The 19,162-nt window shown below is 45.3% G+C and overlaps 1 protein-coding gene across 5 annotated transcripts in view; it reads right to left on the bottom strand.

Moving 5' to 3' along the window:
* LOC130130741 (kinesin-like protein KIF1C) overlaps positions 1–19,162 on the bottom strand; it is a 71,846-nt gene that overhangs the window by 22,090 nt on the left and 30,594 nt on the right. For 2 of the 5 annotated variants that reach the window (XM_056300535.1, XM_056300538.1), the window contains exons 5-18: positions 16,466–16,566; positions 14,951–15,016; positions 14,016–14,194; positions 13,695–13,806; positions 13,524–13,601; positions 10,773–10,838; positions 10,580–10,658; positions 9,316–9,394; positions 7,759–7,907; positions 1,962–1,994; positions 1,699–1,826; positions 1,326–1,405; positions 607–682; positions 147–226 (exon numbers count right to left, since the gene is read on the bottom strand). In XM_056300535.1, coding sequence (XP_056156510.1) covers positions 147–226; positions 607–682; positions 1,326–1,405; positions 1,699–1,826; positions 1,962–1,994; positions 7,759–7,907; positions 9,316–9,394; positions 10,580–10,658; positions 10,773–10,838; positions 13,524–13,601; positions 13,695–13,806; positions 14,016–14,194; positions 14,951–15,016; positions 16,466–16,566 — 1,306 coding nt within the window. Of the gene's footprint in view, positions 1–146; positions 227–606; positions 683–1,325; positions 1,406–1,698; positions 1,827–1,961; positions 1,995–7,758; positions 7,908–9,315; positions 9,395–10,579; positions 10,659–10,772; positions 10,839–13,523; positions 13,602–13,694; positions 13,807–14,015; positions 14,195–14,950; positions 15,017–16,465; positions 16,567–18,597; positions 18,771–19,162 lie in introns of all 5 variants that reach the window. The other 3 variants (XM_056300539.1, XM_056300536.1, XM_056300537.1) reach the window with 3 other exon arrangements.

A 19,162-nucleotide genomic window follows, 5' to 3' on the forward strand; every position in this document is an offset into this window, starting at 1 on the left:
ATTCTCTCTCTCAACCATACATTCTCTCCCTCTCTCAACCATATATTCTCCCTCTCAACCATACATTCTCTCTCTCTCAAACACACACACACACACACACACACACACACACACACACACACACACACACACACACACAGACTTACCTAGTGAACCCTTCCTTGATATAGTAGATGAGACACTCAGACATAAGAGGGTCTTCATTCAGGTTGACCAGGTGGGGGGTCTGTCAAACACACACACACACACACACACACACACACACGTCAGACAGCTATCTGACAGTTTTGGGAAGTGAGTAGAATTAACATTCACACATTTCCTGATCTACTGTTACTGGTAAGATGTGTACTGATACATGATCATTTACCTTTACTGAAACACACTGACTGACAGACAGACAGACAGACAGATAGATAGGTAGACAGACAGATAGATAGGTAGACAGACAGACAGACAGACAGACAGACAGACAGACAGACAGACAGACAGACAGACAGACAGACAGACAGACAGACAGACAGACAGACAGACAGACAGATAGATAGATAGATAGATAGATAGATAGATAGATAGATAGATAGATAGATAGATAGATAAACTCACTCCTTTAGGAGAGAAAACTCCCAATGTTCCTCCATCTTCTTTAATGGACACACCCATCTCTGCCAAGAGAGACTCTCTAGGTGAAAGACATAAACAAAGAGGAACGGGGGGGTGAGAGAGAGAGAGCAAAAGAGAGAGAGAGCAAAAGAGAGCGCGAGAGAGCGAGCGAGAGAGCAAGAGAGCGAGTAAAAGAGAGAGCAAGAGAGCAAGAGAGAGAGCGAGGGCGAGACAGAGAGAGTGAGCGAGCAAGAGAGAGCGAGAGAGAGCGAGAGAGAGAGATAGCAAGAGAAACAGAAAGAGAGAGCACGAGCAAGAGAGAGAGCGAGAAAGAGAGAGAGAGCAAGAGAGAGAGCGAGAAAGAGAAAACAAAAGTGAGAGTGAGCGAGAGAGTGAGAAAGAGAGAGCGAGAGAGAGTGAGAAAGAGAGAGTGAGAAAGAGAGAGCGAGAGAGAGTAAGCGAGCGAGCGAGAGAGAGAGCAAGAGAGAGAGCAAGAAAGAGAGAGACCGAGCAAGAGAGAGAGCGAGAAAGAGAAAACAAAAGTGAGAGAGCGAGCGAGCGAGAGAGAAAGAGCAAGAGGGAGAGCGAGTAAGAGAGACAGACAAAGAGAGACGGAGAGACAGAGAGAGATGTTTCAGTGTGTGGAGGTTAAACAGCAGTGACTGGCAGAAGACCCAGTCTGGGTTTCTGGATCATAATTTGAGAGAAGTCAGAGTAAAGACCTTTCTAATCGGATGGACTCTGTCTTCCTCAGCTTCTCTTCCCACGTCTCATTTAGCTCAGCGATAATCTTCTCCGTTTCCTGTCACACAAACACAACGCGTGCACACACACACAGACACACAACAGAAACATGGTGCTGAAGGTATCAAACTGATGAAAACAACTGGTTTTGTCTCTGCTGGCCCTCTGTGTGTTCAGGGACTTGACCTTACTCTTCAACTCGGGTCCTTTCATGTGGGCTTTTTCCGTGTTGTGTTTCTGTTTTACTTCAGTGTTTTGTGGTAATGTCGTGAAATACCTGTGGGTATTAATGTAATTCAACTGAAACTCAACTCTAAACTCTGTCTCCGTCTGTCAGTCTGCCTGTCTTACCAGCAGTCTTTCAGCAGCTTCCTCTTTACTGATTGGCTCTGTAGTGATAGGCTCCACTCCCTCATCGCCATCCTCTGTCACGTGATCAGAGTCTGGCGATGGTTCACCTTCAGCGGCGGGTTTAGAATCTGCAAGAGAGAAAGTTTATTCAAACATTTTCAACATTACTGAACACCTCTCTCACACACAGCTGCCACCCAGAGAGGCGGGGCTAAGCTGGACGGGCACGCCGGCGGACATGAGTGACAGCTGTGAAGACCCACCTCCAACAGGACTGCTACTGTTGTTGTTTACTTCTGGAGAGAGAGACAGAGACAGAGAGAGAGACTTTGACTTACATCACAACATAAAAATCATCCATCATGTCAACATAAACTGGTAAGCTAAAAAACAAAGTCTCAGGCATCATTACTGTGGTCCACCAAATTATCTACACAACAAAACTTCCTGTCACACACACTCCCACATCCACACACATGACCATCTTCTTCTTCGTTCGGCTTGTTCCCTGTTTTTCAGGGGTTGCCACAGCGGAGTTTACAGTTTCCATCGGTGCCTTGTGAGGGCACAGCATCAATGGCGGCCATTGTTAACCTGGGCCTCGACTGATGTGGTATGGAGCCTCGACCGATCCGGTATGGAGCCTCGACCGATCCGGTATGGTGTTGTCCATCCGAATGCACGTTGGGGTTAATACTCCTGTCTGTGCCCCTGAGCAAGGCAACAGGAATAACTGCAGGTGGTCCCCGGGTGCTGCACGGTGGCTGCCCACTGCTCCTGGCTACACAGGTAGGATGGCTTCAATGCATCCAACCATCATCCAAACCGCTTATCCTGCTCTCGGGGTGGGGGGATGCTGGAGCCTATCCCTGTAGTCATTGGGCGGCAGGCGGGGAGACACCCTGGACAGGCCACCACTGGGCTAAATAGTGTGTCTGAGAACTATGGCCTCTCATCAGGCATCCAGAGAGTACATTTCATGTGTATGTACAAAATGACTAATAAAGAGTATCCTGTTCTGTTCTAATGATTGGCCAAGTGTTACGTCAGGTGCCCTCCCTGACACAACCACGAACCCTATGGGCAGGGGCACAGGGTACGCGCTGATCAAATTACAAACATGGAGCACAAATATCCAGACTTCCTGCTCATTATCCTTAGGGATTTTAACACAGCAAACCTCAACCACAAACTGCCAAAATACAGACAGCATGTTAAATGTCCCACCAGAGACAAAAACACCAAACACCTATCACTCTGTCCCCCGTGCAGTCCTGAGACTCTGATCCCTGTCTGAATCATCTCATCTCAACCTACAGGCAGAAACTAAAATCTGCAAGGCCTGTGGTTCAAACTGTGAGGAAATGGACCAATGAGTCAAAACTGGAGCTCCAGCCTGTCTCGACTGCACCGACTGGAGTGTTTTTGAGGCTGCATCTACAGTCCTGGATGAACTTACTGACACTGTGACATCTTACATCGGTGTGACATCTGTGCATATAGATGGGAGGTTGATCAGCTAGCCCTCTGGTGCGGCCATAACAACCTGGAGCTGAACAAGCTCAAAACTGTTGAGATGACAGTGGACTGCCACCCCCCCATACTGCCCCTCCTCACCATACTCAACAGCATGGTGTCTGTGGTGAAAACCTACAGCTTCCTGGGTTCCACAATCTCCCAGGACCTCAGGTGGGCATCCAACATAGACACAATCATCAAAAAGGTCCAGCAGAGGATGTACTTTCTCCACCAGCTCAGGAAGTTCAACCTGCCTCAGGAACTGCTGATTCAGTTCAACACTGCAGTAATCCAGTCTGGCCTCTGCACATCCATCACTGTCTGGTTTGGATCGGCCCCCAAACAGGACAGGGACAGACCACAATCAATGGACAGTTGGTGCCCTCCACTCAGGAAATGGGCAGGCAACATCACTGCAGACCCATCACACCCTGGTCACAACCTGTTCCAACTCCTCCCCTCTGGTAGGCGCTACAGAGCACTGTACCCCAAAACAACCAGATATAAAAACAGTTTCTTTCTGCATGCTGTCATTCAAATGAACACTTAACACTGTCAATAAATCCACCATGTTGTATATACTGTACTGTATGTGTTGTATATACTGTACTGTACATTGTGTATATACTGTACTGTACATGTTTTATATACTGTACTGTACATTTTATGTATACTAGTACACTCTGTCATGTACATCTACCTTAGGCATGTATGTCAGTAAGCTGCTAACATGTATTTCAGCATCTCTGGTATATTCTCTGCACCACTGCACTTTATCACCTCTTATTTCACCTGTATAAGTCAGTCCTTGTGTATATATGTGAAGAGTGTTGTGTTGTAGTGTTGTTATTCTATGTTAAGTACAGTGAGAGAGCCACGACACCAGAGTCACATTCCATGTGTGTGCAAACCCAAATGGCCAATACACATGATTCTGATTCTGGTATTTAACCAGTATGTGTCTGACTGTATTTAACCAGTATGTGGGTGGTGGTAATTAACCAGTATGTGGGTGGTGGTAATTAACCAGTATGTGGTGGTGGTAATTAATCAGTATGTGGTGGTGGTATCTAACCAGTATGTGGATGGTGGTAATTAACCAGTATGTGGTGTTGGTAATTAACCAATATGTGGGTGGTGGTAATTAACCAGTATGTAGGTGGTGGTAATTAACCAGTATGTGGGTGGTGGTAATTAACCAGTATGTGGGTGGTGGTAATTAACCAGTATGTGGATGGTGGAAATTGACCAGTATTAGTCTGGTGGTAAATTACCAGCATGTAGGTGGTGGGGAATTAATCAGTAACCAGCACGTGTCTGATGGTAAGTAAGCAGTATGTGGGTGGTGGTACTACCCAGCCACTGAGGATGCACAAGCCAGGTCATTCTTAGTGCCGGTCCCAAGCCCGCACAAATGGGGAGGGTTGCGTCAGGATGGGCATCCGGCGTAAAATCTTTGCCAAATCAAATATGGGGATCATAAATAAGATTTCCATACCGGATCGGTCGAGGCCCGGGTTACCAACGACCGCCACCGGTACTGTTAACCAGCAGGGTGACAGTGGAAACTATGCTACTGTTGGGTGAAGGAGAAGGAGAGGGGGAAAGCATGTCCAGAGGCAGCTAGAGAGGAGGAAGGGTAGGAGTGTGGAGGTGAGAGTCAGAACTTTGAATGTTGGCACTATGACTGGTAAAGGGAGAGAGCTGGCTGACATGATGGAGAGAAGAAAGGTAGGCATCCTGTGTGTGCAAGAGACCAGGTGGAAGGGGAGTAAGACCAGGAGTATCGGAGGTGGGTTCAAACTCTTCTACCATGGTGCGAATGGGAGGAGAAATGGGGTAGGGGTCATTCTGAAGGAAGAGTATGTCAAGAGCGTGCTGGAGGTGAAGTGAGGTTCAGAGAGAGTGATGAGTATGAAGCTGGAAATTGAAGGTCTATTGCTGAATGTTATCAGCACATATGCCCTGCAAGTTGGGTGTGAGATGGATGAGAAGAAGAATTCTGGAGTGAGTTGGACGACATGGTGGAGAGGGTACCCAAGGAGGAGAGAGTGGTGATTGGAGTGGACTTCAATGGACATGTTGGTGAAGGGAACAGGGGTGATGAGGAGGTGATGGGAAGGTATGGAGTCGAGGAGAGAAATGTGGAAGGACAGATGGTGGTGGATTTTGCGAAAAGGATGGAAATGGCTGTGGTGAATACATATTTCAAGAAGAGGGAGGAACACAGGGTGACGTACAAGAGTGGAGGAAAGTGCACACAGGTGGACTATATCTTATGTAGAAGGCGCCATCTAAAAGGGATTGGAGACTGCAAGGTGGTGACAGGGGAGAAGGTAGCTAGGCAGCATCGGATGGTGGTCTGTAGGATGACTTTGGAGACCAAAAAGAGGAAGCGAGTAAAGAAAGTTCAGGCAGGAGGTAAGACAGGCACTGGGTGGTAGTGAAGAGTTGCCAGATGGCTGGGCAACCACTGCAGAAATAGTGAGGGAGACAGCTAGGAAGGTACTTGGTGTGTCATCAGGACAGAGGAAGGAAGACAAGGAGACTTGGTGGTGGAATGAGGAAGTACAGCAAAGTATACAGAGGAAGAGGTTGGCAAAGAAGAAGTGGGATAGTCAGAGAGATGAAGAAAGTAGACAGGAGTACAAGGAGATGCAGCGTAAAGTGAAGAGAAAAGTAGCAAAGGAAAAGGCGTATGGTGAGTTGTATGAGAGGTTAGACACTAAGGAAGGAGAAAAGGACTTGTACCGATTGGCTAGACAGAGGGACCAAGCTGGGAAGGATGTGCAGCAAGTTAGGGTGATGAAGGATAGAGATGGAAATGTGCTGACAAGCGAGGAGAGTGTGCTGAGAAGGTGGAAGGAGTACTCTGAGGGGCTGATGAATGAAGAAAATGAGAGAGAGGTTGGATGATGTGGGGATAGTGAATCAGGAAGTTCAGTGGATTAGCAAGGAGGAAGTGAGGGCAGCTATGAAGAGGATGAAGAGTGGAAAGGCAGTTGGTCCTGATGACATACCTGTGGAGGCATGGAGGTGTTTAGGAGAGATGGCAGTGGAGTTTTTAACTAGATTGTTTAACACAATCGTGGAAAGTGAGAGGATGCCTGAGGAGTGGAGAAGAAGCATACTGGTACCGATTTTCAAGAACAAGGGTGATGTGCAGAACTGTAGCAACTACAGAGGTATAAAGTTGATCAGCCACAGCATGAAGATATGGGAAAGAGTAATAGAAGCTAGGTTAAGAGGAGAGGTGATGATCAGCCACAGCATGAAGATATGGGAAAGAGTAATAGAAGCTAGGTTAAGAGGAGAGGTGATGTTCAGCAGCAGCAGTATGGTTTCATGCCATGAAAGAGCACCACAGATGTGATGTTTGCTTTGAGAATGTTGATTGAGAAGTATAGAGAAGGCCAGAAAGAGTTGCATTGTGTCTTTGTAGATTTAGAGAAAGCATACGACAGGGTGCCGAGAGAGGAGGTGTGGTATTGTATGAGGAAGTCGGGAGTTGCAGAGAAGTATGTAGGAGTGGTGCAGGATATGTATGAGGGAAGTGTGACAATGGTGAGGTGTGTGGTTGGAATGACAGATGGGTTCAAGGTGGAGGTGGGATTACATCAAGGATCGGCTCTGAACCCTTTCTTGTTTGTAATGGTGATGGACAGGTTGACGGACAAGATCAGGCAGGAGTCTCCATGGACTATGATGTTCGCAGATGACATTGTGATCTGTAGCAAGAGTAGGGTGCAGGTTGAGGAGAGCCTGGAGAGGTGGAGGTATGCACTGGAGAGAAGAGGAATGAAAGTCAGTAGGAGCAAGACAGAATACCTATGCGTGAATGAGAGGGAGGACAGTGGAATGGTGAGGATGCAAGGAGTAGAGGTGATGAAGGCATATGAGTCTAAATACTTGGGGTCAACTGTCCAAAGTAACGGGGAGTGCAGTAGAGAGGTGAAGTAGAGAGTGCAGGCAGGGTGGAGTGGGTGGAGAAGAGTGTCAGGAGTGATTTGCGACAGAAGGGTACCAGCAAGAGTTAAAGGGAAGGTTTACAGGATGGTTGTGAGACCAGCTATGTTATATGATTTGGAGACAGTGGCACTGATGAAAAGACAGGAGGTGGAGCTGGAGGTGGCAGAGTTGAAGATGATAAGACTTTCACTTGGAGTGATGAAGAAGGACAGGATTAGGAAGGAGTATATTAGAGGGACAGCTCAGGTTGGACGGTTTGGAGACAAAGCAAGAGAGGCAAGATTGAGATGGCTTGGACATGTGTGGAGGAGAGATGCTGGGTATATTGGGAGAAGGATGCTGAATATGGAGCTGCCAGGAAAGAGGAGAAGAGGAAGGCCAAAGAGGAGGTTTATGGATGTGGTGAGGGAGGACATGCAGATGGCTGGTGTGACAGAGGAAGATGCAGAGGACAGGAAGCAATGGAAACGGATGATCCGCTGTGGCGACCCCTAACGGGGGCAGCCAAAAGTAGCAGTAGTAGTAGTGGGTGGTGGTACTAGTATTGGTGTGTAGTTTGAGGGATGTTGGTACCAGTATTGGCCAGTAGTTCCTGGAGGCCCTGAGAGAAGAGGAGTTCTCGGAGTCGATTGACCTCTTCTTTCAGCTCTCTGATCAGTTTGGCGTTGGGGTCTTCATTAATCACAGCATTACAACGGATCTGCTTAGCACGGTCTGCATATCTGGAGAGGCAGAGTGGACCAATTTAGACTGGATCGATCCAAAACAGACCAGATCAGAACGGATGAATCCAGAGTAAATCAAACTAGACCAGGTTAATTCAAAGTAGATCACATTAGACTGGGTATTACATCTGTGTCTAAAATAGTGCAATTTATCCAATCAGATTTTATTCTATGTAGTATGAATGACTCTGAGATCCACCCCAAGTCCTTAACAAGCTGAATCAAATACCTCTGCAGTGTAACCCATGGGGTATGTAATGTGATGGCCACATTCTTTAACCAGTTAGATTTAGTTCTTTTTGGTGCCTGAGCCTACAGGAGCATCTTTTGTCGGTGGACACAACATTATGTAGTTACTGTCATAACATGAAGACACACTGTCTAGACCAGGGATGGGCAACATGATCCATAAAGGGCTGGTGTGGGTGCAGGTCTTTTGTGTATTCGCGCTGGGCGATGTGAATGCAGCGAATACCACGATGCGAACGGTGTGAATACGCAAATTTCACATCATTTGCGTATTGGCGCGAGTTGAAAATATTCAACTTGCGCGAGAAATTCGCGTGATGCTGTGTCGCGAAAGCCTATCAGCGTTGAGATTCTCCTGATGTCACTGACGCCCTGCAGCCTGTTGAGTCAGAAAATGGAGGACAAGCTGATCCTCGTGGGCTCGCGTATTCGATCCTGCAGCCAAACTGGTGCAAGTAACATGAATAAAAACAAACAATCCCATGATCAAACTCACACGCATAAAGCGAGGAGAAAATTCGCTTCGCGTTTGGTGAGAACACAACATTATAGACACAGTTGTGTAACTGTTTGGATGGAACAAAGACCTGCACCCACAATTGGATCATGCTGCCCATCCCTGGTCTAGAGAGTGAAAGAGAAACAGTCCAGCTAATGCTAGCATGCTACACTTCAAACCATGTTGAACTTGCATGCACCTTCTTACCAATATTATGCTTCAAAGTGTGACTGCTGGAACTTAGTGACGTTGTTAGAATGTGGTATGTTGGATGACACCGTGACTTAAGGCCTGTAATGATGTGGTCCATGTGTGATGTGGAGGTGTTCTCTGCACCACAGGATGAATTCAAGGCCAAAGTCTAAAGCTCGTGAGTCCATCACTGCATTGCAGTATGTAGCAGCAGTAGGTTGTTGTATAGAAAGTGTGACTGTAAAATTGTTTTAGTAAATGTTGACGGTTTGATGTCACATCTATGGTGAAAGTTAAGTGCCGACCCACTGATCTGCCTCTGTCACCAGGTTCGCACTCAATAAGCCTAGACCAGTGTGGTCCAGAGTAGATGAAACTGATATGAGGTTAAATGAAAGGGGCTCTGGCCAGATGAGACCATGTTAGGTCTACAGGTGGAGAGGTTTGAGCTGGAAGTTCTCTGACCTCAGAGTACTTAGTGTTTCTTCATAGTTGATGTCAGCGGGGCTGAGAGCAGCAATCATGGCTGTACGAGAGTTCCCACCTAAAACACAAAGTCAGGCTTCAGTAACACAGCCCACACTCTCCCCCCCTTTTTCTCCCCGATTGTACTTGGCCAATTACCCCACTCTTCTGAGCCGTCCCGGTCACTGCTCCACCCCGTCTGCTGATCCGGGGAGGGCTGCAGACTACCACATGTCTCCTCCCATACATGTGGAGTCACCAGCCGCTTCTTTTCACCTGACAGTGAGGAGTTTCACCATGGGACGTAGCACGTGGGACGATCATACTATTCCCCCAAGTCCCCCCCCCCTGAACAGGAGCCCCGACAAACCAGAGGCGGCGCTAGTGCAGTGACCAGGACTCATTCCCACATTCTGCTTCCCACCTGCAGACACAGATAATTGTGTCTGTAGGGACACCCGACCAAGCCGGAGGTAACACAGGGATTCGAACCAGCGATCCCCGAGTTGGTAGGCAACGGAATAGACTGCTATGCTACCTGGACGCTCCAGAGCTCACACTTCAGAAAGTAATTTCCAGGACTTTTCCAGGATATTTTCCATGACTTTAGCTTGGATATCCATGCCAGGTGTTGCTGACAGAAGGTCATCTCATTCAGTTTTAACTCAACAGTCTCTAAATGGACTGCGACTGAACTTATCGCCCAGACTTCACACGTTAATGTCCCATCTCAGCAGGTCAAAGTAAGATTTAACAACCTAATGTTACCATTTTCTATTACCTCAATAACATTTCCAGGACATTTCATAAATTTTTATCATTTTTCAGCTCATTTCCATGATGGGAAAACTATACCAGAAATTTTCAGGATGCATGAGAACCCTGACCTTGGACCCCTGGGTCACACAGCGGGCCACACGGGGGACAAACGGGGGACACCCCCCCTTGACTGGCAAAGGAAGCGCTTTGCTTCACCTGCCAGGGAACACAGAGAATGTAACTCCCAACCCATTATTACATGGAAATGGACATGTTATTACTGTTGAGCCTTAAATCTACATTCCTCCACAAAAAACCCCAACTATGATCAACAGGAAGGTTTTGGGGGGAGGGGTGTGCTTGGCATGGTTTCTTTTGTCAGAAGCCCCAGAAACACAGACTGAAGCGCAGCACTTTCAAGCTAGGACCTAGCTTGAAAGAAGAAGCTAATGTTGGTGCTCTGAGATGTGGGAACAGGCTGAACCACTGATGAAAGTCTTCTCACCAAGGTTCTCCTTCAGAAGCCACGTCAGCACAGAGTCTCTATAGGGAATAAAGTCACTCCTCCTCTTCTTACTGCTCTGCTGTAAAAGAGGAGGTGGGAGGATACACTCATCTCAACTTGATCATTCATCAGCTCAAGTCAAACTTTATTCATTTAGAATCTGGTACAACAAGGTGTGTGTGTGTCTCGTTACCATGTCGGCCAGGGCTGATATCACCTTCCCCAGCGTCGTCAGAGACCTGTTGATGTTGGCTCCTTCCTACAAACACACACACACACACACACACACACACACATACATTTTTCATTCTACTATATGAGAAATTTATCAAGACATAAAAATATTTCACATAAACATTTCAATAGAGCTGACTGGTTGAGACCAGAGGTCCATACTTCGTTATAAGACACCCTGATAATTCATGTGAAATCAAATTAAGCTATGTTGTGACACACACACACACACACACACACACACACACACACACACACACACACACACACACACACAAAATGGAGTACTGACACATTAGGTAAATTGTTAGAGCTGACTGGGAAATTGCTGTGCGAGTTACACTGTACAGGCAGAAAAGGTTATCATAAGAGTTACACTGTACAGGCAGAAAAGGTTATCATAAGAGTTACACTGTACAGGCAGAAAGAGTTAAAATAAGAGTTACACTGTACAGGCAGAAAGAGTTAAAATAAGAGTTACACTGTACAGGCAGAAAGAGTTATCATAAGAGTTACACTGTACAGGCAGAAAGAGTTATAATAAGAGTTACACTGTACATGCAGAAAGAGTTAAAATAAGAGTTACACTGTACAGGCAGAAAGAGTTATAATAAGAGTTACACTGTACAAGCAGAAAGAGTTAAAATAAGAGTTACACTGTACAAGCAGAAAGAGTTAAAATAAGAGTTACACTGTACAGGCAGAAAGAGTTAAAATAAGAGTTACACTGTACAGGCAGAAAGAGTTAAAATAAGAGTTACACTGTACAGGCAGAAAGAGTTATAATAAGAGTTACACTGTACAAGCAGAAAGAGTTATAATAAGAGTTACACTGTACAGGCAGAAAGAGTTATAGCAAGAGTTACACTGTACAGGCAGAAAGAGTTATAGCAAGAGTTACACTGTACAGGCAGAAAGAGTTATAGCAAGAGTTACACTGTAAAGGGAGAAAGAGTTATAGCAAGAGTTACACTGTAAAGGGAGAAAGAGTTATCAGAAGAGTTACACTGTACAGGCAGAAAGAGAGCGTTATAATAAGAGTTACACTGTACAGGCAGAAAGAGTTATAGCAAGAGTTACACTGTACAGGCAGAAAGAGTTATAGCAAGAGTTACACTGTACAGGCAGAAAGAGTTATAGCAAGAGTTACACTGTAAAGGGAGAAAGAGTTATCAGAAGAGTTACACTGTACAGGCAGAAAGAGAGCGTTATAATAAGAGTTACACTGTACAGGCAAAAAAAGTTAAAATAAGAGTTACACTGTACAGGCAGAAGGAGTTAAAATAAGAGTTACACTGTACAGGCAGAAAGAGAGAGAGAGAGTTATAATAAGAGTTACACTGTACAGGCAGAAAGAGTAATAATAAGAGTTACACTGTACAGGCAGAAAGAGTTAAAATAAGAGTTACACTGTACAGGCAGAAAGATTTACAATAAGATTTACACTGTACAGGCAGAAAGAGTTATAATAAGAGTTACACTGTACAGGCAGAAAAAGTTATAATAAGAGTTACAGTGTACAGGCAAAAAGAGAAAGAGAGAGTTATAATAAGAGTTACACTGTACAGGCAGAAAGAGAGAGAGAGAGAGAGTTATAATAAGAGTTACACTGTACAGGCAGAAAGAGAGAGAGAGAGAGTTATAATAAGAGTTACACTGTACAGGCAGAAATACAGTTATAATAAGAGTTACATTGTACAGGCAGAAAGAGTTATAATAAGAGTTACACTGTACAGGCAGAAAAAGTTAAAATAAGAGTTACACTGTACAGGCAGAAAGAGTAATAATAAGAGTTACACTGTACAGGCAGAAAGAGTAATAATAAGAGTTACACTGTACAGGCAGAAAGTGTTATAATAAGAGTTACACTGTACAGGCAGAAAGAGAGAGAGAGAGAGTTATAATAAGAGTTACACTGTACAGGCAGCAAGAGTTATAATAAGTTACACTGTACAGGCAGAAAGAGTTAAAATAAGAGTTACACTGTACATGCAGAAAGAGAGAGAGAGAGTTATAATAAGAGTTACACTGTACAGGCAGAAAGAGTTAAAATAAGAGTTACACTGTACATGCAGAAAGAGAGAGAGAGCGTTATAATAAGAGTTACACTGTACAGGCAGAAAGACAGTTATAGTAAGAGTTACACTGTACAGGCAGAAAAAGAGCGTTATAATAAGTTACACTGCACAGACAGAAAAAGTTAAAATAAGAGTTACACTGTACAGGCAGAACGAGAGAGAGAGAGAGTTATAGTAAGAGTTACACTGTACAGGCAGAAAGACAGTTATAGTAAGAGTTACACTGTACAGGCAGAAAGAGAGAGAGAGAGTTATAATAAAAGTTACACTGTACAGGCAGAAAGAGAGAGAGTTATAATAAAAGTTACACTGTACAGGCAGAGCTATAATAAGAGTTACACTGTACAGGCAGAAAGAGAGTTAGAACAAGAGTTACACTGTACAGGCAGAAAGCGAGAGAGAGAGAGAGTTATAATAAGAGTTACACTATACAGGCAGAAAGAGAGAGAGTTCTAATAAGACATCACAGAAATACACCACATCACGGTTGTTGTGTACTTTCCGAAGAAACGGGATCTCAGTTTTTAAATAAAAATAAAAGCAGTGTCAAAGGTTTAAGTCCTTTTGAAATTTTATAACTAAATAACTGACATCGCCCCTTACAGATGACATGACAGGTTATGACCTCTCACCTTTAGCCTGGTGCCCTTTGCCCCCGAGGAGTCAGCTCGCTCACTTCCTGCCAGGTCGACCAGACTGATCTTACTGACCTAAAGAGAGAGAGATGAAGTGGACTTCTGAATCTAGTGTGCTGCTCCACCTCAACAAAACACACACACACACACACACACACACAGTGGTACCTTCTCAGTGTCTAGACTAGTCATCTGGTCTCGTCGTTTTTGGGTGAAGACGATGGTGAAGACCGCATGAGAACGAGATGATGTCTCGTTCATATTAGTGGCTGCAACTGTCCTGGAAAAGGTCAATAACCAATAGTCAATATCTAATCAGATCAATAACTGATAATGAATATCTGATCATCATCAGTCCTGGAAAAGATCAATTTATTACTACCCACCAAAAGTCTTATATAGAATATAAACACACACACACACACACACACACACACACACACACACACACACACACACACACACACACACACACACACAGGGCCATACCGAGCCTTGTTGCCAGCGTCCATCAGGTCTTGGATGTCATTGAAACCGGTCACAGCTAGTTTGGACAGGTCCTCCACGTACGGGCCCATGATGGGGTGCTCCCTCACTCTCAGCGCCCCCCGAGACTTAGGGTTCAAAAGATCACGCACGCGCTCACAATAGATCTCCATGTACGAAACCTGAGGATAGAAGAAGAGACGGGCAGAGAGCAGGAGTGGGGAGAGAGACAGACAGGTAAGCGTATAAAAAAGAGTTGGGAGAGAGACAGACAGGTAAGCATATAAGAATGACGGGGGAGAGACAGACAGATAAGCGTATAAGAAAGAGTGGGGGAGAGACAGACAGGTAAGTGTATATGTAAGAGTGGGGGAGAGAGACAGACCGGCAAGTGTATAAGAAAGAGTGGGGGGAGAGACAGACAGGTAAGCGTATAAGAAAGAGCAGGGAGAAAGAGCCAGAAAGGTAAGCGTATAAGAAAGAGTGGGGAGAGAGGGACAGACAGGTAAGCGTATAAGAGTGGGGGAGACAGACAGACAGGTAAGCATATAAGAAAGAGTGGGGAGAGATAGACAGACAGGTAAGCGTATAAGAAAGACCGGGGAGAGAGACAGACAGGTAAGCGTATAAGAAAGACCGGGGAGAGAGATAGACAAGTAAGTGTATAAGAAAGAGTGGGGGAGAGACAGACAGGTAAGTGTATAAGTAAGAACGAGGGAGAGACAGACAGGCAAGCGTATAAGAAAGAGCAGGGAGAGGGAGCCAGAAAGGTAAGCGTATAAGAAAGAGTGGGGAGAGAGAGACAGACCGGTAAGCGTATAAGAAATAGTGGGGGGAGAGACAGACAGGTAAGGGGGAGAGACAGACAGGTAAGTGTATAAGAACATCCTCACACACAACAGTGCAGCTTTGTGAGTGTTTTCTGTCATTCGGTTTACCTCAACAGAGAACTGCAGGTCAGGGTCTGTATTCTCTCCTGTCCGCCTAAACAAGTCTTCACACAGCTACACACACACACACACACACACACACACACACACACACACACACACACACACACACACACACACACACACACACACAGTAAGTCAGACAGACAGAGGAAATACTAAAAGAAGCATCTGATAAAGCAGTTCAAAAGTACACATTTCAGTCCTGATAGATTTATAGATTTCTTTGTTCATGCATTAACCCTTGTGTTGTCCACACATTGTGTTGTGTGTACTGGCCATATCTCAAGGGTCATTTATGAGCCACCTTCATTAAACCTCTAAATTAAAGCAACTTCATTTAATCTTAAACCCCAAAGCTATTACGCAGGAAGCAACAAGCTGTCATTCATCACAAACTGTGTGACTATCTGGGTTTTCCCTCTTCACACTGCAAGACTGCATTAAGTCAGTAGACACCCCTCGTTCTTATAGGGTCACATGACCCACACGTCTTGGGGGTCACACATGACCCTAAAAAATGACTCTTTCTTCCACTTGTTTTGCTTCTCCAGTTTAGGGTGCAGTTGGGTGGGGTGAGGGGGGTTACTGGTCGGTGGGTTTAGCTTTCATGGGGTAAAAGTCACTGGCACGTTTACATTTTCTTCTGTTTGTCTTGCAAAAATGCAATAAAAAGATTATTAAAAATAAACATGACCCCATTAGTACCCTAGTGGTGTACAGCTTTCATGGAAATATGAACAAAAACAGTTTCACTTTTTCTAATGTTGGAGTCACTCTAGGAAAAGTCACCACGTTTCTAATGCTGGGGTCACTCTAGGAAAGTCACCACGTTTTTCTAATGTTGGGGTCAATCTTGGAAAATTCATCACTTGCTTCTAATGTTGGGGTCACTCTAGGAATGGTCATCACGTTTCTAATGTTTGGGTAACTCTATGAAGAGTCATCACATATTTTTAATGTTAGGGTCACTCTAGGAAAAGTCATCACATATTGCTAATGTTGGGGTCACTCTAGGAAAGTCACCACGTTTCTAATTTTGGGGTCACTCTAGGAAGAGCCATTCCATGTTTCTAATGTTGCCGTCACTAGGAAAAGTCGTCACATGTCTCTAATGTTGGGGTCACTCTAGGAAAAGTCATCGCATGTTTCTAATATTGGGGTCACTCTAGGAAAAGTCGTCACATGTCTCTAATGTTGGGGTCACTCTAGGAAGAGTCATCACATGTTTCTGATGTTGGGGTCACTCTAGGAATTGTCATCACATGTTTCTAACGTTGGGGTCACTCTAGGAAGAGTCATCACATGTTTCTAATGTTGGGGTCACTAGGAAAAGTTTCAGGTTCATTTCAGGTTGAGAAAAGAACATGTAGAGTCTTTTCTCTGCTGTTAAACACTGTTATGGGTCTTCTTGACTTGGAAGACAACAGAAAGGTTAAACACCCACCCTTCACTCATCCTTTGCATGTCAACTGTGCTTCTGTGTGTGTGTGTGTCTATCACCTGTGGTATAATTCCTTCCTGCCCTGGTTCCTGTCTCCCCATCATGGTGTAGCTCTTTCCTGCCCCCGTCTGACCGTATGCAAAAATACACACATTGTAGCCTGGAACAAACAAAATCAACATTACTGAAAATAACAAAAATTCAGTGTGATACAACTAAAATCATTTGATCTTATTAGAGAAACCTTCTTTGCTAACAGATTAGCTTTGAGCTAACAGTAACCATTGGTTATGATGAGTGCTGTTTACTATTCATGATTCAGGATTAAAGATTTTTATTGTCACTCCGGGTGTAGAAGCAAACTCATGTGAAGTTCTTTGGCTGGGAGGCTCCATCACAGAAAAGATATATATAGGACGGCACGGTGGGTACTGCAGTTGCATAACAGCAAGAAGGGCCTGGGTTTGAGCCCCGGGGTAGTCCCAACCTTGGGGGTCGTCCTCTATGTGGAGTTTGCATGTTCTCCCCGTGTCTGCGTGGGTTTCCTCCGGGTGCTCCGGTTTCCTCCCACATTCCAAAGACATGTAGGTCAGGTGAATCGGCCGTACTAAATTGTCCCTAGGTATGAATGTGTGTGTGTGTGTGTCTGTGTGTGTGTGTGTCCAGGGTGTCTCCTCGCCTATCGCCCAATGACTGCTGGGATAGGCTCCAGCATCCCCGCGACCCTGAGCAACATAAGCGGTTTGGATTATGAATAATGTCTAGCGGCTAGCATCACCTGTATGAATAATGTCTAGCGGCTAGCATCATCTGTATGATATGTCTAGCAGCTAGCATCACCTGTATGAATAATGTCTAGCGGCTAGCATCACCTGTATGAATAATGTCTAGCGGCTAGCATCACCTGTATGAATAATGTCTAGCAGCTAGCGACACCTGTATGACTAATGTCTAGCGGCTAGCATCACCTGTATGAATAATGTCTAGCGGCTAGCATCACCTGTATGACTAATGTCTAGCGGCTAGCATCACCTGTATGACTAATGTCTAGTGGCTAGCATCACCTGTATGAATAATGTCTAGCGGCTAGCGATACCTGTATAAATAATGTCTAGCGGCTAGCATCACCTGTATGAATAATGTCTAGCGGCTAGCATCACCTGTATGACTAATGTCTAGCGGCTAGCATCACCTGTATGAATAATATCTAGCGGCTAGCATCACCTGTATGAATAATGTCTAACGGCTAGCATAACCTGTATGAATAATGTCTAGCGGCTAGCATAACCTGTATGAATAATGTCTAGCGGCTAGCATCACCTGTATGAATAATGTCTAGCGGCTAGCATCACCTGTATGAATAATGTCTAGCTGCTAGCATCACCTGTATGAATAATGTCTAGCTGCTAGCTTCACCTGTATGAATAATGTCTAGCGGCTAGCATCACCTGTATGAGTAATATCTAGCGGCTAGCTTCACCTGTATGAATAATGTCTAGCGGCTAGCATCACCTGTATGACTAATGTCTAGCGGCTAGCATCACCTGTATGAATAATGTCAAGCTGCTAGCATCACCTGTATGAATAATGTCTAGCGGCTAGCATCACCTGTATGACTAATGTCTAACGGCTAGCATAACCTGTATGAATAATGTCTAGCGGCTAGCATCACCTATATGAATAATGTCTAGCGGCTAGCATCACCTGTATGAATAATGTCTAGCGGCTAGCTTCACCTGTATGAATAATGTCTAGCGGCTAGCATCACCTGTATGAATAATGTCTAGCGGCTAGCATCACCTGTATGAATAATGTCTAGCGGCTAGCATCACCTGTATGAATAATGTCTAGCGGCTAGCATCACCTGTATGAATAATGTCTAGCGGCTAGCTTCACCTGTATGAATAATGTCTAGCTGCTAGCTTCACCTGTATGGGCGTTACCACATAAAAGAAGTGTGTTCGCCATAAGCACCTGCAATTAAAATCTAACTCCAGCTGTTACTGTATTGTAGCGAATTCGGGGGGGTACCCCGACCGGACCGTCACAGCCGGGACGCGGCAACGTTAACCAGTCGACTGAAGGGTCTGACCCGTTAGCCAAGGGCTAACGTGTCTACTTATTCGTGCACGCTACAGTATGTTTACTTTATGTTTATGTTTACTTTATGCTTCTGTCTTTTATACTCAACTGAACGTTATCTGTAGACATCACAAGTACTCCATCCATCCAATACCCATCCATTGTCCAAACCGCTTATCCTGCTCTCAGGGTCGCGGGGTTGCTGGAGCCTATCCCAGCAGTCATTGGGTGGCAGGCGGGGAGACACCCTGGACAGGCTGCTAGGCCATCACAGGACCTTAGCTTAGAAATAATTAACAATAATTGGACACACAAAAGAAATCCCCCATATGGGGGTGTCCGGGTAGTGTAGCGGTCTATTCTGTTGCCTACCAACACGGGAATCGCTGGTTCGAATCCCCGTGTTACCTCCAGCATGGCCGGGCGTCCCTACAGACACAATTGGCCGTGTCTGTGGGTGGGAAGCCGGATGTGGGTATGTGTCCTGGTCACTGCACTAGCGCCTCCTCTGGTTGGTCGGGGCGCCTGTTTAGGGGGGAGGGAGAACTGGGGGGAATAGCGTTATCCTCCCATGCACTACATCCCCCTGGTGAAACTTCTCATTGTCAGGTGAAAAGAAGCGGCTGGTGACTCCACATGTATCAGAGGAGGCATGTGGTAGTCTGCAGCCCTCC

This window comes from Lampris incognitus, chromosome 20 (genome assembly GCF_029633865.1).
Source record: "Lampris incognitus isolate fLamInc1 chromosome 20, fLamInc1.hap2, whole genome shotgun sequence".
Classification (NCBI taxonomy): Eukaryota; Metazoa; Chordata; class Actinopteri; order Lampriformes; family Lampridae; genus Lampris; species Lampris incognitus.